This window comes from Notolepis coatsorum (assembly GCF_963971535.1).
Source record: "Notolepis coatsorum genome assembly, chromosome: 3".
Taxonomy (NCBI): domain Eukaryota; kingdom Metazoa; phylum Chordata; class Actinopteri; order Aulopiformes; family Paralepididae; genus Notolepis; species Notolepis coatsorum.
Window position 1 is genome coordinate 84,441,505 of NC_140167.1, and position 22,978 is coordinate 84,464,482.

The 22,978-nt window shown below is 44.1% G+C and overlaps 1 protein-coding gene across 4 annotated transcripts in view; it reads left to right on the plus strand.

The window, feature by feature from the left end:
• Positions 1–22,978, plus strand: part of dock7 (dedicator of cytokinesis 7) — a 303,680-nt gene that overhangs the window by 171,699 nt on the left and 109,003 nt on the right. For all 4 annotated transcript variants that reach the window (XM_084309449.1, XM_084309450.1, XM_084309451.1 and 1 more), the window contains exons 24-28: positions 1,676–1,771; positions 4,374–4,514; positions 5,315–5,428; positions 15,606–15,773; positions 17,060–17,199. In XM_084309449.1, coding sequence (XP_084165575.1) covers positions 1,676–1,771; positions 4,374–4,514; positions 5,315–5,428; positions 15,606–15,773; positions 17,060–17,199 — 659 coding nt within the window. The remainder of the gene's footprint in view (positions 1–1,675; positions 1,772–4,373; positions 4,515–5,314; positions 5,429–15,605; positions 15,774–17,059; positions 17,200–22,978) is intronic.

Consider the following 22,978-nt stretch of genomic DNA (forward strand, 5'->3'; position numbering starts at 1 on the left):
TGGAACAGATAAATGTCCAGACTCCAGACAGCAGCGTGATACAATCCCCATAATTATGTGCATTTCCGAGAGTCCGAAAAATCCGTTGTCCCTCGTATTAGCATATTATATAATCCTCATCGCCAATATTGTGTATCATAACTTCACAAGATAAGACAGTTTTCTTTTTTTTCAAATTCGAATTTCTCCGTTCATGTTCGAATCTGGTGTTTTTATGTAAATTAAAAATTGTATTCGATATTCGAATATAATGTGACAGCCCTACTGTATCTGCAGCTTTCTGAAATTCCTGAACATGACAGATTATGAAAACAAATGGTAATAATCAAATCATGTTGCATGAATGGAAGAGGCCTATTAGTACATATTTATATATGCAAAGCACCTCATAGATCAGCAATGTGACTCACTCACTCACTCACTCACTCACTCACTCATCACTCAGTCATAGTGGGATTCTTAACTCATTTACTGCCGGGAATTAGACGGGGCCCCGCTCTAGCACTGCCACGCTTTAAAAGATAGGACTGCATCACCTTGTTTGTAGAGCTATAACTATATTCTATATTATAGCTATGGATACAATACTATGGCCCATTTGACATCACCTATCTATCGTTTAATATGTGAAAAAGAATAAATTTTTCCATCCATACGTTCACGTGTTATAACGTGGTGAATATAAGTATGGTTTTAGTGCGGTCTAGGGTAACTCCCGAAATGCTGAGTTATAGCCGTATACGTCAATTCCACTCTAGACGTTGCCGTTTCTTGCCTGTACACGCTATTATTCCGAAATCAAATCTATATCATAGGTATTATGTTCCATCATGAATTCATGAAATGGGGGGGGGGGGTAGTTTCTGATTATTTGATTGTCAGTAACGGCATTTGTATTGAACACTAAAAACGCTTATCAGCCCAATCGGTATAAAAGCATTGCGGGATCAAGCTAAAATTTACGTCAAATCGTCCTTACCTGTGATCGGGAGTATTCCAAAAATAATATTCCAATTATTTGATCGCCATCTGGTAAATCCAATGTCCATTTGGTCCACGGCATAATCCACCACAACATATGGATCGGGGATATTTGACACGCTTCAATGGAACCGGGAGAACCGTTCGCCTCGCCCGACAAGGAAAAATTAAACCCAAGACATTTGGCCATTCCACAGGCCAAGATACAAGGTTACAAAGGGTGCTCGATACCGCCGTCTAGCGTGATGCGGCCGGTATTGCACTTTGGCATTCTCAGGATGATTCCCCATGTTAACACCGAGTCCATGTCCCTTTAATGAATAGAAATATCGTATAAAAGAAATAACGATCAAATAACGAGTATACTCGTTGTTGGCGTTCAACGATTGGCGCCCAATAACGAGTGAACTCATCGTTGGCGGGGAATGAGTTAAGGGAACATATTGTGGAACCCCTGTGGTTAAACTGATATTATCTGGTGATACTCTATAGTGTGTAGATTTACTCCATTACAGTTTGGTTCATTGAGATATAGAGATGTGTATAACCTGGTGCCTCACTGTGATCTCTCTCTCTCTCTCTCTCTCTCTCTCTCTCTCTCGTTCTCTCTCGCTCTCTCTCTCTTTTTCCAATATCCATGTCTCTCTTCCTCTCTCACTCTCTCTCTCTGTGTCTCCCTCTCTCTATGTCTCAGTTGTTTCACGAGGAGTTGGCTCTTCAGTGGGTGGTCAGCAGTGGTAGTGTGAGAGAAGGAGCTCTCCAACAGGCCTGGTTCTTCTTTGAGCTGATGGTAGGAAACAGCCATATAATAACAATAACAACGACAACAACGACAACAACAATCATATAGACAATTTAAAGTAATAATAGCTGTTCTCAGGTTAAACTGAAGGCTAAATAAGAGCTGTCCTCAGGTTAAACAGAAGACTATCTATTAACACATTGACTGCCGGCTATTATCCTCATCCTTAGCAGCTGACGCCAGCACTGTAAACGGTGGGAGTCGCTCACCTTGTTTGCAGGGCTATAACTATTTAAATATTATAGCTATATATGCAATACTATGGCCCATTTGACATCGGGTATCTATCGTTCAAGATGTGAAAAAGGAATATTTTTTCCATCCATACATTGTCGTTTTATACTGTGGTGAATATAAGTATAGTTTTAGAGTGGTTTAGAGTAATTCCTGGGAGGCTAGTAATAGGCCGCGACGCATATTATACTTAATCTATTGACATTTCGTCCCTATACACGCTACAATAAAAAATTTAAATGCATATGATCGGTATATTATGTTCCATCATGCATGCATGAAAGGGGGGGGGGTCGTTTATGATTAATTGATTGTCAATAACGGCATTCGTTAGTACAACAGCGTACGTTGATCAGAGCGATGGCTATGGACAACCAAACTGAAATTAACGTTAGATTGCTCTTACCTGTGGCCGATGGACTGCAAAAAGAATATTCCAATTATTTGATTGCCATCTGCTAGATCGTATGTCCATTTGGCCCACACCATAACCCCCAAAAGCATAATGATTCTGGCGTCCCGAAGGCGAATCAATGCAATCGAGTGTGTATCTTGATCCACGTTACAAGATAACTCCGCCCGGAAGACATTCAATGACGCACAGAGTCACACTTCCTTCAGAAAGTAAGTGCAACATCGGCCGCATACCACCAGGTGGCGGTATCGGACCGTTGCAATCTCAGACAGAGTGCCACACATTTCCACAGCACAGCAGGATGAATTATGAATGGAAATAGCGAATAAAAGAAATAACGATCCAATAACGAGTATACTCTTTGGCAGAATTCGATTTGGCAGGCTATAACGAGTTGACGAGTTGTGTTAACTGTCCTCAGGTTAAACAGAAGACTAATTGTTAACTGTCTTCAGGCTAAACATAAGACTAACTCTTAGCTGTTCTCAGGTTAACCTCTTAACATGCGCCCCGAAAAGCGGCCATTTTCTTTTTCACTTTAAAGGGGAACTATCTTATAAATGGCCTTTTCCAGTGTTTAGCATTTTTTCTAGCAATGTGGGTTTGTATCAATGGGGTCTATGTCTCTAATTCTCATTTTGGCGCATTCATCCAGTTTACATGTCACGAGATTCTCCCCCACTGAACTAAACCATTCTGGAACTTACGCGTACCTCTGACGTGTAAGAATTCTCATCTGCATAATAACGCCCCCTCTATGGTTGTTGCGCACACTCAACCATTCGCTCAACAACAGAGCGAGTGGAAATACTGACACTTCCTCAAACGGGTTGACGTGGCGCGGGTGCCGACTGGGGAAACACACACACGCAGTCAGGACACAGACTGTGACGAGCAAGCGAGAGAGAGAGAGGGATACGGAGCATTTTACACACTCCCGACTGTGTGTGTGTGGGGAAACACACGCAGTCGGGAGTGTGTGTAAAATGTTCCGTATCCCTCTCTCTCTCTCTCTCTCTCTCTCTCTCCCTCTCTATCTCTCTCTCCCTCTCTCTCGCTCGCTCGTTTTCTGCTCTCTCTCTGTCTGCACTTGCGTCACGTCAACCTGTTGCAAAATATCATAGCGCACACGCACACGCACACTCCCACGCGTATTCCGATCCGTGCAATAATATTCACGGGGTATATATTGTCATTTGAAACAAGTTACCAATGCATTGTCCCGTGGGATTATGCCCCCCTGCGGCAAAATTAATTAGTCTCCCTCTCTCTCTCCCTCTTTTTGAAAAAAAAACTTACAGATGTGTTCCATAGACTCACAGGAATTGTGTAAAATTGCCCAAATAGTGAAATAAATTGTAAAACAGTTCCCCTATAACTTGAGGACTGCATACTTTTTTTGCAAAGCTTATCTTTATACATTATGTTTATAGCACATGCATAATCCTGGTCTCTTTTGAAAGATAACATTCTGAAGTTTCTTACACAATAAAGAAAAATCACTTTTAGTGCTAATGAAATAGAGTAACATAGGGCTGAACTTGAGTTAAACTTGAACTTGTGTACTCACGCTTTTCTGTAGTAGTTGCAATATTCCCAAATTCTTTTTAAATAGATATAAGCTGGAAAACACTGTGAATCCATAGCCTGAAGTCTTATTTAGTACAGGTCCAAATTTGATAAAAGTCAGTTCAGAAATGAGTCTTCTAGAGAGATCCGGGTAAAACGTGTGCCAAGAAAAAAGCTCTCCATTTCCTCGATTCATTTGGATTTTTTTTCACTTCTGGTTTTCGCTCGTCACCTTTCACCTAGATATTTTATTCGCACACCACCATGTGGGATATCATTGGAAAGATTAGCTGTTCTCAGGTTAAACAGAAGTTTAACTGTTAGCTGTCCTCAGGTTAAACTGGCTAACTATGAGCTGGTCCATGTCTTCAGGTCAAGAGCATCATTCACCATCTGTACTTCGCCGACCGGCTGGAGTCTCCCAGGAAGAACCGTTTCCCAGAGCGCTTCATGGACGACATCACTGCCCTGGTCAGCACCATCGCTGGGGACGTCGTCTCACGCTTCCAGAAGGTACGACAGGACTCGAAATGAAGGTCATCCTGGCGTTCCAGGATGAAAACAGTTACCTGTATGTCAAAGCCTTGGGATTTGGGACAGTTGGTCAACAGTTTGGCAGCATCTGAGCTGACAAGGATCCATTCAGTACTGGTTTTCACTGTGGTTCCAATGTCACATGGTCATATTAAAGGAGCACTTCACCAAAAAAATGCTGATTTATTTTGCACATAATCTCACACATATCCAAAAACATTAAAAACAGTTCATTCATTAATTTAGTTTGACAGTTATTGAGAGTAAATTACTTTGAATATGGCCACCAGTGATGTCATCGGGGACATTGGATCCTTGTGTTGTGTGAATTACAGCTCAATTCAATGATAAGGTAGCAGTCCCTGTAAGACAAGGTATTGCTGTTTCATCTACTGTACATCATTTCATTGAGCTGTAACGAGAAATGTTTGTTGGTCAAAGGTTTGCATCATCAGAGTGTAACTTGCTGCCTCGAAGACTTGTTGTTGATGGTGAACATGGTTAAAAACAATAGTGAGTGGAACAGGAAGTTGCTGATGGAAATGGTCAGCGCCAATGAGGCCTATAGGCACTGTCATCATCCTGTGAGTCAGACTATGTCCATGAGGTCCATCACATTGTCCATGTGACCCCTGACCCCTGGAGCTGATGGTGAGGCTGAACACCAGCCTGACCTTCTTCTCTGTTGTACAGATACATCACAGTTTATTATACACACACAGATTTGAGAACAATATCTGAGCCTTGAATCTGAGCCTTGACCTCTGACCCCCTCTCAGGACCTGGAGCTGGTTGAGAGGTTAAACACCAGTCTGGCGTTCTTCCTCAATGACCTGCTGTCTGTCATGGACCGAGGCTTCGTCTTCACCCTCATCAAGACCTACTGGAAACAGGTACTTGGTCTAGATTTACTGGAAACAGGTACTTGGTCTAGATTTACTGGAAACAGGTACTTGGTCTAGATTTACTGGAAACAGGTACTTGGTCTAGATTTACTGGAAACAGGTACTTGGTCTAGATTTACTGGAAACAGGTACTTGATCTAGATTTATTGGAAACAGGTACTTGATCTAGATTTATTGGAAACAGGTACTTGGTCTAGATTTACTGGAAACAGATACATGGCTAAAGCGCTTTACAATTTGTTCCTCACATTTTTACCCATTCACTCACATTCACACACCGATGCCAGAGGCAACCATGCAAGGTGCCAACCTGCTCATGGAGAGCAATTAGGGGTTAAGTGTCTTAACAGATACTTGGTCTAGATTGACTGGAAACAGATACAGTACATTATCTAGATTTACTGGAAACAGATACTTGGTCTAGATTGACTGGAAACGGATACATTATCTAGATTTACTGGAAACAGGTACTTGGTCTAGATTTACTGGAAACAGGTACATGATCTAGATTTACTGGAAACCAGTAAATAATCCTTCCAGCAGTAGCTAGCAACCCCTCCTCCTATCCCCACTCAACTTTAACCCACGCATCAGTAAACAAAGTGCAATATGGAAACAAAGTGCAATACCAAGAGGGGCTACTTTGCCCAGAAATCGTCATGATATTAAATAGTATCTTGTAGGGGTGGACGGTATAAACGGTATACGGTATAAACGGTATGAATTTGCTCTACGGTATGGATTTTGCCTATACCGTGTAACCGGTAGTGCAGCTCTAAAATAGCAATGACGTCATGTAACCACAGCGCGACTATTTCACTCGCATTTGCCCCTAAAAATAGATAGAATTAGTCATAGATAATAGATATGTGCGAACTGGAAAAAGTTATTTAGGAGGCTTCGCGCAGTGGGCGTGCCAGCCCCTCCCGCACGCATGTAAACACGGGTCTACTAGTACTAGTCTAGTGGGACGGGACGTCTCCCTGAGCTAACGTTAGCTTAGCTACCGTTACAAAATGACCCAGTCAACTATTCACTTTTAGTTTAATACATGATGAGGCATTGTCTAACCGAACGGTATCTAGTCGGCCAGCTACCGATAGCTCCTGACATCAACAAACGCTCCATCAAGTCTAGTAGAGAGTAGACGTGTATGATAGCTCCGTTAGCCGTTAGCTCACGTTAACACAAGTTAGTTCACCGTTCAAAACGAAATGTCCCATTGAACTAAATAATTCACTGAGGCGTTGTATTAACGTTATATATCCGGCTACAGATAGCTCCTGATATCAATGTCTTATAACACTGATTCGATGCGTATTCGAGCTGAGGGCTTGTGAATGTGATTTAACGTTATACCAATACTAGGGCCCAGCTGCAGCGCCGGTGAATCCTGGCCGTAGCTCGAGGCTACTCGAGTATAGGTCCAGCTGCAGCTCCGGAGAATCCTGGCCGTAGCTAGAGGCTACTAATGTACACACAGACAGTGGAGCTTGTTGCGTGGTGGCGATGTCTCGCAGATAATACAAGTACAAGTCTAATTATATAATATATATATTTTATATAAAAAAAAAAAATTATATAAAATTTAAAAAAAAAATTTAATCAAAAACGATGATACCGTGATATATACCGTTACCGTCTATGCTTCAAATTATACCGTGATATAAATTTTAGACCATACCGTCCACCCCTAGTATCTTGTCATACTATTGTTGGAGCGACAGTGGCTCAGGAGGTAGAGCAGTCGTCTGGTAATCCGGAGGTTCCCGGTTTGATTCCCACTCCTCCCAGGTAGCGTGTCGAAGTGTCCTTGAGCAAGATACTTATCCCCTAATTGCTCCCCATTAGCAGGTTGGCACCTTGCATGGTTGCCTCTGCCATCGGTGTGTGAATGTGTGAGTGAATGGGTAAAAATGTGAGGAACAAATTGTAAAGCGCGTTGGATAAAAACGCTATACAGATGCAGCCATTAGTTTTCCTAACCATTTTGCCGTGATGAGCACACGGTGGTCTAACGGCATGGGAATTAAATAGGAAACCAGGTTGCTGTTCTGTTTTATGCCACCAGGAGGCGCAAAGTCGACGGGCGGCTGTCTGTTGACTTCCTCATCACTGCAAGTTTCAAGTTTCTTTAATAGTTGTCATACAGAAGTACAGAATACTTTCATACAAAATGCTTCTTACTGTTACGCTCCAGAGACTGTGCTAGACAAGATAGTATCAAATAACATAGTATAGCATGTAAATTAGAAGTAGAAAATGAGGTCACAGTGTTCAGTATAGACATATGTACAATGTTCGATGCAGAATAGACGTAACTGAGTTACCATATAATGCCTTGCATTATATGGTACCATGCATGCCTTTGTGTTGTTAACAGGCGAGCCACTGTCAACGTTGGCACGGCGCGAGACTGACTATTACTGAGCGAGAGAGAGAGAGAGAGACTTGTTTATTCAAGTTAGTTATACAGTATAATATGGCCACCAGACATATTCTCTCCGTCACAATTGAAATTGCATTTCTCTGTCGCGCAAAAGAGGAAATGCACATTCAACGCACAGAACAAAATGCGATGCCATTGTAACAAACGTGTTGGCACCCTGGGTTAACGATGAGGTGAAGAGATATGTTGAACTTGTTGTTGTAAGTTAGAACTGTCCTAGTTGTCTCTCGCTATTACTGAGCGAGAGAGAGATACTTGTTTATTCAAGTTAGCTATACAGTAATAGCTAATAATAGTAGAATATGGCCACCAGACATATTCTCTCCGTCACAATTGAAATTGCATTTCTCCGTCGCACAAACACTGTTTTCTTTTACTTTGAAAAATGTCCACTTCCGTCTCTGTGCCTCACTTGTTCAATGGACCACTGCACTTCCGCGTTACAGTACATTGAGCTCATGGAGGAGATGATCCAATAGATTTCTATATGCCTGAGTCTCCTGAACACGGCGCGACCAATCCAAAGTCGATCAGCACGCTCTCGGCCGAGCTATAGTCACTTTTTTGCACCTACTCCCAAACTATGCACGCGCAGATTGATAGACCTACTGTAGACTCCGTGGGCATTAATGTGCCATTTGATGCACACGTCAACCAACTGTCTAAATTATGTTGTCTTAATGTCTGTATTATGCAATTTAAACTAAATGAAATTAATGATTATTATCAACAAAAGCAACGTAATTGTTTCTGAATACACAAGTGTGTACAATCAACTGTGTTGGCCCTGTATTCTGATGTGTGTTCATGCAGGGAATGTCATTTCTTGATGAATTCGAAATTGGGGACCCTTATGTAAACAAGTCTTTTTCTGGTCTTCATCCTCTTAGCAGTATTGAGTATTGAGCTGTACTGTATTGTACCCATTCTGCAATCTGTTAATAACGTTTTCAATCAATCAATCAATACATTCTTGTGGACCTATACAACAGACAAGAGTATGTGTTGAGCTCAGCTGAAATCCGACCCTAACAGTTGAACCAGGAAGATTATGCAGGCCAAGGTGTTACTTTGGAATGCATACAACCTCCCCATTTAAATGCAAATACTGTAGGCCAGGCAAGATGACTACAAATGTCCCCACCTTCCATGCTCTGCTGAGGAACGTGATGTTTAAATTTATGTGTGGACTATTAGTGTAAAAAAAGATAATATGTGCCATTAGTGATGTAAAACAAAGTGATACAAAGTACTCCTCTGATTTGTGGAAAGCATTGGACACAATACATGGATACAGCTGAGCATGTACCTTAAGAAAAAAATCACCACGAATTAATTAGGGCTGACCTTCGATTTTTTTTTTGGAATTCGAAGCTTTGGGGCCGAGATTCGATTTTAATTAGAAGCTTTGAGGAAAAAAAACCTTTAATAATTTTTTTAATTATATATATTTTTATAATCGAATTTTATTTTCATATTCGAATCCCATGCCCATCGAACGAAGCTTCGAAGTATTTAAGACAGCCCTAGAATTAATATAATTATAATGAATGCCCACAATGGTGACTAACACACAGCCAACACGTTCTGTTTCGTAATGGATCTCGCTCAGCGTCACGACTGCACTATACTTCACTCGTGCACGCGCACTGAATAAAAAATTCCACAATGTACCTTTACATCCCAACATTCGTCTGGCCACATCCCTATCAGCTTACCTTCATAAGCAGGTGTGTGGTCACCTACTCGCCTCCTTCTTCGCTTTCACCACAAGGAAGTGCCTTCGGTAGATCCCCACTTGACGAGGTTGTTAGTAGAAGAAAGTTGGAAAACAAGAGATACGTTGACATCATATCTTTATTTTCTCTCTCACTATTTTCGAGAAAATACGGCGATATTGTCTTCGTTACTGGAGTGTCTGGAAGATGATGATCATTCTACACCTCCACCGGTTTTTTCGTATTAGGAGCTCACGCCGCTGACATGCTTCCCAACTACAATCCTGCTTGCTGTGGCTGGATGGGGTAAGACCCTCCCGCAACACAGCTGGACTGTAGGACGCACCGACTGTTGTGAGAAGCGGTGGGTTCCAGGTTGGGTATGTACTGTTTTGATTGCGAGCTCTGGTTGTTGTTGATGTTAACCCATGATGATGGGTTAGCTAACAATTTACGAAACGCCAACCCCAGGCTAAAGTCCTCTGCTCGGCTTAAAGCGGTGGTCGGAGGATCTTGGCCTGATGCCCATGATGACTAATCTAGTGGCCCGCGCTAGGTTCTGGTGATCCCAGGATTCTAGAGCGGATGCTTCTCTGTCCCATGTAGGCCCCATCTTTCATATACAAATGAAAGTTTACCCTAACGAGGAAATGTGGGCATAAGAGCTTCTTTATCGGAAGTTCCATGCTCAAAGGGCCCCGTGTGTGTCTGGATCACCGTTGAAACTGTGTTCTGACATCTCTTTTTTTCCCCCTGTTAGGGAAGAGATTGGGACAGCGGCCTGTCTGAAGTGTAGCTTGTTATGTCATTGTATGCAGTTCAGGTGATAGCTGTTAGCTTGCGTGCTAGTTATGGGCTACTGCCAGTCAGCTGTTAAGCCGCGCAGCTGTTAGCTGCGGCATTAGCTCGCTGTGTGTACCAGGCTGGTATACGTTAGCTTGTTGCTATCAGCCGATCGGCTGTTAGCTTAATGCTACACTGTTGAACGTTCTGAGACTATAACATGCTTTAAACACTCTGACTACGACGTCATCTTTGACAGAGGATGTTAGTCGAACCTACCGGGAGCCCGGCCGGCGAGGACTGCGTCAACAAGGAGAACCGTAGCGGCGGGGTGGAGCAGCGACGCTGCCCGTGTCGTCAACACAGGAATGCTGTGTTTACTATCGGTGCCCTGTTAGCCAGACTGCAGTTCGCTTGATCTGTGCTCATGGTAGGAAAGGTCCCGATCAGACCTTAAAACGCGTCTTCTTCCTTCCCTTCTAATGTTTTGTAATAACGATGTTTTCCAAAACGGGTGTTGCTGCAATACATTTAGGATACGACGCGAGTTGTGTGTGAATTGTCTTGTCACTGGTATTAGCTTCTCCATGCAAATCGGGTTTTTTGTTACATATGTAAAAATGATCTGGTTTGTTGTGTTGAGAAACATCATGTGTGTTCATGTACCGTGTACTCACAACTAAGGGGGTTATTTAACCTATAAAGCTATGCTTAGTGACATATGAGTGAAGAATGAATTATTTTCTCAGCCTGTAATGACAATGAACAGTGTGTCACATATTAACAGGTTTACCGTTAAGGGTACCATATCAAGGGTAAGGTAGGAGGGGTGTTCCCCCCCGGTTCCCTGGGGACTTCCCCACCCTCCTCTCAGACATGTTGTTTACAATATATTGTGTCACTGTGTTGTGGGATACGATGTAACCCTTAGCTTAGTTGCTGGGGTTGTGCTAAAACCGCTTGAGAAACTATATTTTCCTAAAGAAAAGATTGTTTGGTCACTTTTCGTGTGTGCTTAGCAAGGCCTGTGGCCGATACTAATCGAGAATTGTGTATTCTCTCATTATGAAAAACGGCGTTCCTCTGTAGAGTGTATTTGCCATTTTTTGTGGTGATAAAGGGTTGTGTGTGTCTTGTGATCTACAACTGGGTTAGGTTGGCCACAGAAGCACATGTGTAAGTCTGGTACCGGGGCTCTTAAGGGGGCCCTCTCTATTCTGTGTAAAAATCAGATAGCAGGTTAGCACATGAGCTGTGTGAAGCTGTTAGACACTTCATGTAGCTGACTGTGACTGTGTCATGCTCTTTTTTGTCATTACATCGTATCATGGGTGTGGGGTCGTAAAGGGGTGAACTGGTAATCCTTCCCTCCCCTTTTTGATGGGCAGGGGTTACAACCTCCTGTCCTTCAAGGTTCCTGTCACGTTGCTGTTCGGCACGTTACAGGGTAAGAGGGGGGGGGGGGGGGGGGGTGTTTCCTCGTCCCACGCCCTGGAAGATTGGGCGTGTGCACCGCAGAAATTCCCCCGCCATAGAGTACGTCACTGTGCGCGTCTCTGTTGGTAAGACTTCTGTGAGCTGTTCAGGTCCATATGATGGATCTGTTTCAGGGAGTGGTCAGGGCTCCTCCTCACGAAGCTCCTACTCGGGCCTTCTGTGAGTTAGGACTCTCCTTCCCTGTGAGGGAGCCTCCTCAGAGTTCAGAGCCTCCTCCTCAGATTGTCAAGGTGAGTAGAACTTAAAAAAGGAGTCCTGCTCTATTGTGTGTGTATTCGATTCAATTCGATTATTGAGTGTGTATTGGTTCAGTGCCTCCTCCTCGGAGAGCCCTAACCCAAAATATTACATGGCTCAATGTTGCAATATATTCTTTTCAATCTATACAGCTCGCGTGGGAAGTCTCTCTGGGGATTTCCGTCTCCTCCCTATGGGAGGGTGGTGGGATGTAAAAATGTAAACAATTTTTACCCTCAGCGTCGTCACGAGGGATTCATGTCAGTCTGTGTTCTTTCTTTTTTGAATAAAAAGAGGAAGGTACATGAAGCACGACGTCTCCGTGTCGTTCTCTCAGGCGACTTGGAGGAACAATGTTTGGTGTCTTGCTAGACTATCCATTGATGTGTTTGGGTCTCGACGCATACATAGTGCTGGCTCAGGTGTGTTTCTGTGACAGAATCACACAGGGGCTAAGTGCGCCTTGGTTGCTTGTTAAAACAGCGTTTTTATAGGGCAACTGGGATGGAGTTTTGTCTCTTCCAAGCGCCAGTTTACTAGGTTGTCTCAATGAATTCTCGTTCATATCTGGGGGATGTTAACGGAATAGATCTGAACATAGGTAGAGGGGTCTCACGCCCTTGGGGTGGGCCACTGAGCACGGTCTAAATGGGGACCGTCTGGGTGGCGCCCTCTTTTCATGTTTTAGATCGACACGCATACCTACCCCCTCTCCTGGAGTGGGCATGTCGGCGTGGTTAGGACACGGGACTGGTCTGGTCCGGGTGTCACAGGGTTAGGCGTTATGGAGACCCTTTGTTGGGTACATGTTGTACTCTGCACTATCGTAATGGCTTACGGCCATGCCAACCTGTACACGCCCGATCTCGTTCGATCTCGGACGTTACGCAGGTTCGGTCCTGGTTAGTACTTGGTTGGGAGACCGCCTGGGAATACCAAGTGCGGTGTGCTTAGGGCTGGTTCTCCATTCTTTTCGCTCCTCTCTCACGCGTGGCGAAGAGGGGGCTGTTGGGGTGGTCTTGGACCTCCTCTGGTAACCCTGTGCTTCCCGTGCCGCCGGGCCCGGTCCGAAGTAAAGTTTCGTTGATACCGTAGGCCTGGGATAACCCTTTTTTGAAAACTGAAACACTTGTACTGCGGTATAGCCAGTGTATGCCCGCAGGTGTGTTTTGGAGGTTTTTCTTGAGGGGTTATAGGAACAACCACCGCATATGGTAACGACAGGTTGGTTGGTTCCATGGTGTGTTGGAGCAGAGTCAACTCCCGGGTTACCCGGTTGAGTGTGCCCCTGCACGTTCATGACGTCTGCCAATCATGTCAGCCTTCTCTGCCTCAACCCCTCTGGGTGGGTTTTTTTTAATGGAGGCTTTGTCATGGTGATCAACAACGCCAGCATACGCCCCTTCCGCCGGGGCGGCTGTTTTCAGCTGACTCCTTTGGCGCCTGTCTCGTCCGCAGTGCTCCAGGCTCAGGTTACAGCCTGTTGCCTGGTTTTCCCCGGTGCGCTGCCTGCTTCCGTTGGTTAACCTTTTTTGTGTGCTTACGGCCATGCTGACAGCCTGTTCTGCAGGGTCAGTGTGCCAGGCGGTGTGCTATTGGGGGGAAAGGGCCCGCTCTTGGAGGGGCCTTATCCGAATACGCTGGCGATGTGGGGGGCGGTGTCACTAAGTGACCACCTGGTGGGGTCTTGATGCCTGGCGTCATTGACCTCTCCGGGCCCCCGTTTTCCAGGGGATCCAGTCCCTTCAGTGGGTCTGGGTCTTCCTTCGCGCTCCGCTGCTACGGCCTTGCCACGGGGTTGGGTTTGTTCTTAACCCCGTGTTTTCTGGGGGCAGTAACGAGGTTGTTCCTTCCGTTCGTTCCCGGGTGGCATGCGGGTTGTGCGTGTGTGTAGTCGTGGGGTCAAGACACGGTCTGCTCACCCTGTGCGTTGAGTTGCTTGAGTGCCTCTTCGCACGGTCGGATCCGTTTCCCTCCCGTAAACCTCCAATAGGGAGGGTATCCTCCATTAGGGAGGGTCTGGGGGGCTCGGTCCTCCCCGATCTGATGGTTGTGGGGGGCCTCAGCGGGGTACATTTGTCGGGCTATGGCTCTCGCTCAGCCTCCCTTGTGCAGTCGTGACGCTGAGCGAGATCCATTACGAAACAGAACAATAGGTTTAAACTATAACCAAGTTCTGTGGCCCTTGATCTCACCTTGTGGTGAAAGTTTGGGAAGGAGGCGAGTAGGTGACCACACACCTGCTTATGAAGGTAAGCTGATAGGGGTGTGGCCAGACGAATGTTGGGATGTAAAGGTACATTGTGGAATTTTTTATTCAGTGCGCGTGCACGAGTGAAGTATAGTGCAGTCGTGACGCTGAGCGTCACCATTACTCACAGAACTTGGTTATAGTTATAACCTATCGTTATAAATGCTGTGTGTGTATGCTTGAGAAATATCATTATAGTAACTCTAACACATTTACTCCAGTGGAAATGTTTGCGTGTTTAAACAAACTTAGTTACTCGTATAGTGAGGTAGTGAGCTGAGTTGAAGACATTGGTGGAGGTGTTTCCTGTTTCATAATAAAAGCGGTGCTACGAAATTTCATAATAAAAGCGGCCGCTTAAGATTTTTTAAACACGAGAGCTCCTGCCGTTTCAACGTTGACAGTTATCAATTGCTTGCGCCCAAAGGACATTTAATAAAACGAGGCACACAATACATGTATTTTAGCCAAAACACGTGGTCAGAACACAACATTGCAGTGCATTTTGTCCATTCTCTCTCTGCCTCTCCCCCACAAAAAGCTTTGTAGAGCGCGGAGCTCCTCCTAATGAATGAACAGACAGCCGGCGCATCGGGCCGTTGTCACCAGCTGTATTCAAGCGTTAATACGGTGCCCAAACGTTGGTCGACAGACAATTAATGGCTGCATCTGTAAATGCAGCAATTTTTTTACCATTTTTCTTCCCGTAATGATGCCTCTCCCCAGGTCTCCACCAAGCTGTACGCCCTGCAGAGCAGTAATGCTGCTGCCTCTCCTCCCTCTCCCCAGGTCTCCACCAAGCTGTACGCCCTGCAGAGCAGTAATGCTGCTGCCTCTCCTCCCTCTCCCCAGGTCTCCACCAAGCTGTACGCCCTGCAGAGCAGTAATGCTGCTGCCTCTCCTCCCTCTCCCCAGGTCTCCACCAAGCTGTACGCCCTGCAGAGCAGTAATGCTGCTGCCTCTCCTCCCTCTCCCCAGGTCTCCACCAAGCTGTACGCCCTGCAGAGCAGTAATGCTGCTGCCTCTCCTCCCTCTCCCCAGGTCTCCACCAAGCTGTACGCCCTGCAGAGCAGTAATGCTGCTGCCTCTCCTCCCTCTCCCCAGGTCTCCACCAAGCTGTACGCCCTGCAGAGCAGTAATGCTGCTGCCTCTCCTCCCTCTCCCCAGGTCTCCACCAAGCTGTACGCCCTGCAGAGCAGTAATGCTGCTGCCTCTCCTCCCTCTCCCCAGGTCTCCACCAAGCTGTACGCCCTGCAGAACCCCACGCTGGAGTCCCTCAGACTGGACTTCCTGAGGATCATCTGCAGTCACGAGCACTACGTCACCCTCAACCTGCCCTGCAGTCTGCTGACACCACCCGCCTCTCCCTCTCCCTCCGTCTCCTCCGCTACGTCACAGGTCAGACACACTCCCTCAGCCTGCTCCAGTTACAGACAGACAGACAGACAGACAGACAGACAGACTCCCTCAGCCTGCTCCAGTTACAGACAGACAGACAGACAGACAGACAGACAGACAGACAGACAGACAGACAGACAGACAGACAGACAGACAGACAGACAGACTCCCTCAGCCTGCTCCACTTACAGACAGACAGACAGACAGACAGACACACACCCTCCATCTGCTCCACTTACAGACAGACAGACAGACAGACAGACTCAGCCTGCTCCACGTACAGACAGACAGACACACTCCCTCAGCCTGCTCCACTTACAGACAGACAGACAGATACACTCAGCCTGCTCCACTTACAGACAGACAGACAGACAGATACACTCAGCCTGCTCCACTTACAGACAGACAGACAGATACACTCAGCCTGCTCCACTTACAGACAGACAGACAGACAGACAGACAGACAGACAGACAGACAGACAGACAGACAGACAGACAGACACACACCCTCAGCCTGCTCCACTTACAGACAGACAGACAGACACACTCCCTCAGCCTGCTCCACTTACAGACAGACAGACAGACAGACAGACTCAGCCTGCTCCACTTACAGACAGACAGACAGACAGACAGACAGACAGACAGACAGACACCCTCCGTCTGCTCCACTTAGACAGACAGACAGACAGACAGACAGACAGACACCCTCAGCCTGCTCCACTTAGACAGACAGACAGACAGACAGACAGACACCCTCAGCCTGCTTCTCTTACAGACAGACAGTATTAATATTATATTGATACAGTTACAGCAAGTATCGATAATATATTACAAAAGATACACACACACACACACACATATATATATATATATATATATATATATATATATATATATATAGATAGATAGATAGATAGATAGATAGATAGATAGATAGATAGATAGATAGATAGATAGATAGATAGATAGATAGATAGATAGATTTTTTAAATCCCATTTTACTGCAACAAAAATTATTGGAATGCTGTCTCTCTCTACTGTCTCTCTCTCCCTCTCCCTCCCCTATCTCTCTTTCTGTCTCTCTCAGATTCAGATTCAGATTTCAGATTCAGAGTTTTATTTGCCACATGGAAGCAATACAATCAGTTTTCATACAAAATCATAAATAGTTATCTTTCTCGCTCGCTCACTCTCTCTCTCTCTCTCTCTCTCTCTCTCTCTCTCTCTCTCTCTCTCTCTCTCTCTCTCTCTCTCTCTCTCTCTCTCTCTCTCTCTCTCTCCTACAGAGTTCTGGTTTCTCTACACATGTCCAGGATCAGAAGATAGTGAACATGTTTGAGCTGTCGGTTCCGTTCAGAGAGCAGCATTACCTGGCCGGTCTGGTTCTGACTGAGCTGGCCGTCATACTGGACCCAGAGAACGAGGGGTTAGTACTGCGTCTGTGTGTGTGTTGACCGATTAATCGGAATTTCATCAACATTTCTATATGGCCTTAACTCATTCACGGCCATAAACTGTCCCCTGCCGCTTCAGGCCAGCTTAAAATGGTAATTTTCGCTGTGTTTCATGATGTTTGCAGAGCTGTGTGTGTTCTGTATTATAGCTGTGGAGACAATGGTGTGGCTCATTTGACAGACACTACTTGTAGTCCAACATGGAAAAAATAGTTTGTTTCTACACACTGTAGTTTGTAGTTTATTACACGCTAAACATCGCACATTTTCAAGATAATCCACTCTTTTTCCATAGATCGCGAGATAAAACATGTTATGTGCAATAAGCCCAAACCGTTCTGGTTGATCCCCTGAAATCGTTTTAACTCAAAACCGTGATCATGTTTGTTGAGCATGTTTTACATCCGGTAAAACACAAAACTGTGATCATTAGAAAAACATGTTTCAGGTTCGGTAAAATAGACATAGAATATACCTTACCTTAGCCAGAAGGTATTCCAAAAAGAATAATTCCATTCCAGTTATCGCATCGCCATCGCGTTTACCAGTGTATATGTCTATACACGTTTCGATGGGAAATACGCTTCTGCAACGGAATTTCGAGGCAATTGATGTGAATCTGTTCAAGCAGGAGGAGGAGCCCTTACCAAAAAAAAAAGGAAAACGTGTATCCACGCCAAGCCATTCCAGTTCAAAGGTAGGCGATACTGCCACCTGGTGATATTCGATCGGCATTACAATTCCAACGTATACAAACGAGCCAGGGATGGCTAAAATTATCCGGATTATGATTTAGAACGGGGATCAGAGGGAAAATATCAAAGGATCAAAACCTGACTATACTCGGGCATGGCGCTGAATGAGTTAATGCAATAACCAGAAGAGGCTGTGATATTTGATGAAGGCAAAATGTGTCAAAATCCCATTCTAAATTAAGTAACAAAATCCCATTCTAAATTAAGTAACAAAATCCCATTCTAAATTAAGTATCAAAGTCCCATTCTAAATTAAGTATCAAAATCCCATTCTAAATTAAGTATCAAAATATCATTTTAAATTAACTCATTGACTGCCACACTGTTTTCCCATCTTTACTCAATGACGCCAGCGTTATTGACCATTTTCGCGATGTTTGTGCGGACCCATCGTGTGTTCTGTATTATAGCTATGGAGACAATAGTATGGCTCATTTGACAGGCATTGTTTATAGTGCAACACTGACAAACCAGTTAATTTCTACATACTTTAGTTTGTGCACTATTACATGCTAAATATCGCCCCTTTCCAAAAATAATCCAGTATTTTTTTCTAGATCGTGAGATATGACATGTTATATGCATATACCCAAATCGCTCGGGTTGCCCGCCTGAAACCTATATTATTTCCAAATCAAACGTATATACCACATCTATAGATGTTTCTTCACAAAATCATCAAGGGGGGGGGGTCGTTTTACGAAGCTGCATCGTTACCAAAAGCATGTTTTAGGTTAGATAAAAGACGACGCTGTCATCGATACAAAAGCATGTTTTAGGTTCGGTAAAATAGACCTAGAATAGACCTTACCTTAGTCAGAAGGTACTCCAAAATGAATAATCCCATCGCGATCGCAATTATTCGTGTGCATCGGGCACAGCTATAATACGGGAAACAATAGCTTTCAGGCGATCGGATCTCCGACAGATTGCTGTGTGCTGATTCCATTTGTGCATCTGGCTGCAGGAACCCCTCCCCCAGAGACTAGAGCCCCAGTTCAAAAGGTAGACGATACTGCCACCTGGCGGGATTCGATCGTCATTGCAATTTTAACATAGGCAGCGGTGCCAGGGAGACACAGACAGGTCCGTGCGAGTGTTTAGAATAGGGATCAAAGGGAAAATATCAAAGGATTTAAACCCGAGAAATCTCGGGTATGGCGCAGTTAAGTATCAAAATACCATTCTAAATTAATTATCAAAATACCATTCTAAATTAACAAGATAATTTTTATTTTTTTAAAGAATACATCCACAGAGCCTTTAGAAAGGTGTGGAATAAAAGTATTGCTTGTCCCCCCAAAAAAGTATTGATTCATTAATTTACCATAAAAAAAAATATTTTGTGGGTCCAAAATGAATGTTGTTGTGTGCATGTATCTCCTCCCTACTTCTTATATCCCCATGTGGAATGCACATGATTGGATAAATGACATGCTGGTGCATGAATGTTCTCTATAGCAGGGGTTCCCAAACTTTTCAGGCCAGGGCCCAGAAAATAAGACGTCAGAGAGCCGCGGCCCAATGCACATCGTCGGGCTTTTTTTTCTTTTTTTTTTGCCAGGCGATCGATTTTTTAAGCCAAATATCACTTCAATCCTATTAAGTTAGTTCAAGTTAGTTATTCATTTATATGTGCTATTTATGAGAGGGCTAACTTGTTGCAAAATAATAATGATAATAATAATAGCCTCATTAAAATACTATTGTTGCTTCGGTTGTTTTCAGCGTTTTATGTGCATAATCTGTTATTTAGTTTGAAATGTTCGTTGAAATAAGTAGATTTTTCGTTTTTGTTTATTTATTAAGTTAATATAAAACCATATAGTCACATTTTAGAATACAATAGAATAGAATTTTAGAATACAACTAGAAACACTGTCCTGGCCTGCTTCTAAGTTCAGTGGCCTGACAAAAAAATAAAAAACAAAAAAAACAAAAAAAAATAATTTTTTTTTTTTTTTAAATCATCTCGCGGCCCACCCGTGGCTGCTCGCGGCCCACCTTTGGGTCGCGACCCCGACTTTGGGAACCACTGCTCTATAGCACCTTTAAATACATGTTCAACAACAAGTTGGGTACTATTACTACTACTCAGTTTATGTGTCAATGTGGGAAATACAATTTTACAGATTTGTAGTTGAACTATAAATGAGCTATTCTATTAGTTGATAGTTAATATATTCATCTGTAATAATAATAATAATACTAGAGGTGGACATAGATTAATTTTTTTAATCTAGATTAATCTATCTGCAATCCTGGATTTAATCTAGATTAATCTAGATTAAAATGGCTAAAAAACAAAACAAAAAAAAACTGCCAAAGGCATTCAAAATGTGTGTTCTACCCAAATAATGACCAGAAGTAAGTCCTTACTTTTTCTTTCCTCCTTATGTTTCTCAGGCCAGGTGGCCCATTACACCATGAGCCCATCTACCGTTTCCAAAATGCATTACAGACTGTTTTATTTGAAGTTGTTTTATTCAGAAGTTAACACAAATAAATAATATTACCAGTACAGTACAGTATCTAGCACACTCTCAGGAGCAAAACAGAAAGAATCATTTCAAACTTGAACTATGTGACATGGCTTGAATCAACTGCTCCAGTGGAGTTGCTCAGTGGCCAATGGTGTCAACTGTGGTTGTACTGGGCAGCTCCCAGGTGTGAATGGAACTGTGTGAATGTGAAGCAGGGCGTTCCTGAAAAAGAGCATCTGTGCTCAGCGAACCTACCCTGGGTAAATAAAGGTAAAAAAAAAAAAAAATGTAAACAAATTTTTTTTTTTTTTTTTTTGATTAATGCGTTAATTATATTATCGCGCGATACTAGTATAGCGTTAACGCAGCACGTTAACGCCGTTAACGGCCCAGCTCTAAATAATACATTTAATTTATAACGCACCCTACATTCCTGAGAGTCTCAGAGTGCTACAGAGTTAAAAAGAATAGAATACAAATGGATATATAAGAAAGAAGAACACATAGCAGAACAACATATGAATAAGACATAAAAACTAATAAAAGGCCTTTCTAAAAAGGTAGGTCTTGAGTCCACGTTTAAAAGTATTAACAGTTTGTGGTGCTCTCAGGTGGTTGGGGAGAGCATTCCATAGTCTGGGCGCGGCCGAGCAGAAGGCTCGATCGCCCATGGTGTGCAGCTTAGTCCTGGGGGCTTTAAGGAGGTAGGCTGTGCCGGAGCGGAAGGAGTGTGAGGAGGACTGGGGGGTGAGGAGTTCTTTGAGGTAGGCAGGGGCACCACCGTGTACACACTGGTGAGTGAGGACGGAGACCTTGTACTCGATCCTGTGTTCCACGGGGAGCCAGTGAAGTGATCTGAGGGTGGGGGTGATGTGGTCATATTTGCGCACCCTCATCAGGATCCTAGCAGCGCTATTCTGGATGGTCTGCAGTTTTTGAATGCTTTTATTAGGGATCCCGATGAGGAGTGCATTGCAATAGTCCAGCCTGGAGGAGACGAAGGAAGGCGTGGACAAGTTTCTCAGAATCTGCCAGAGTGAGTGAGGAGCGGAGTTTTGAGATGTTCCTGAGGTGAAAGAAAGAGGTCTTGCAGATGTATTTGATGTGAGTCTCGAATGAGAGGTGGGGGTCCATTTTCACGCCCAAGTTAGTGACAAGGGTGGAGAGAGGAATGTCCTGGCCGGAGAAGGAGATGGTGGTGATGGTGGATGACCGGACCTGGAGTGGGGTACCAACTAGCATGGCTTCCGTTTTGGAGCTGTTGACCTCCCGATCCGATCCCGATCATGTGATTTTGAGTATCTACCGATACCGATATTTCCCGATCCGATCAAAAAAATATATTAATATATATATATATATATATATATATATATATATATATATATATATATATATATATATATATATATATTTTTTTACTTTTTTTTTTGTATTCAACAAACATGACCATGTTCAGGTCTTAAACTCATACTGAGGCCTTAGTTTTGGTTTTAAATTGCATATCATCATTCATTTATTTATTGTCACACAGAGCAGAAGAATTTTGCCAAAACAAACCAATAGTATCCAGCTGCAGAACGGCAGACCAGCCACACTCTCAGACCCAAACGCATTTCCTTTGATTTAATTATACATCAAATGATTTATGAGGTTAACTTTTCACCTGGATAACGTCAACCAGGGTGAATGTAATGTGAGAAATTGGGATTAAAAATAAATAAAAAATAAATTATTAAATTTGGGTCTGAGAGTGTGGCTGGTCTGCCGTTCTGCAGCTGGATACTATTGGTTTGTTTTGGCAAAATTCTTCTGCTCAGTATGAGTTTAAGACGTGAACATGGTCATGTTTGTTGAATAAAATAAAAAAAATAAAACAATTGCCGATATTTTTTATTTATTTTTTGCCGATCCCGATCTTCGGAAAATCACGTGATCGGCCCCGATCCCGATCACGTGATCGGATCGGGACATCCCTAGTAGAAACCTGTGGTTCATCCACGCCTTAGTCTCCTCCAGGCAAGCAGTCAGTGTGGGGGGTGAAGATGGTGAAATTCGAATGTACAGCTGGGTGTCCTCAGCATAGCAGTGGAACGCCACACCGTGCCAGCTGATGATGCGGCCGAGGGGGAGCATGTACAGGGTGAACAGCAGGGGGCCGAGGACAGATCCCTGGGGGACACCACAGGTGACGGGGTGGGTAGAGGATGTTGCACCTCCCAGGGAGACACATTCAGTCCGACCAGCCAAGAGGGACTGGAACAAGCCCAGGGCTAGGTCACGGAGTCCGACGTCGGAATGGAGACAGTCCAGGAGGATAACATGATCTACCGTGTCAAAGGCAGCCGATAGGTTGAGAAGGACCAGAATGGATGGGGTTCCAGCATCCGCCGCCATCAGAAGGTCGTTGGTGACCCTGACCAGGGCTGTCTCTGTGCTGTGCGCAGAGCGGAACCCAGACTGGAACTTCTCGAAGATGTTGTTGTCTCTGAGGTGTGCTTGGGAGATTGGAG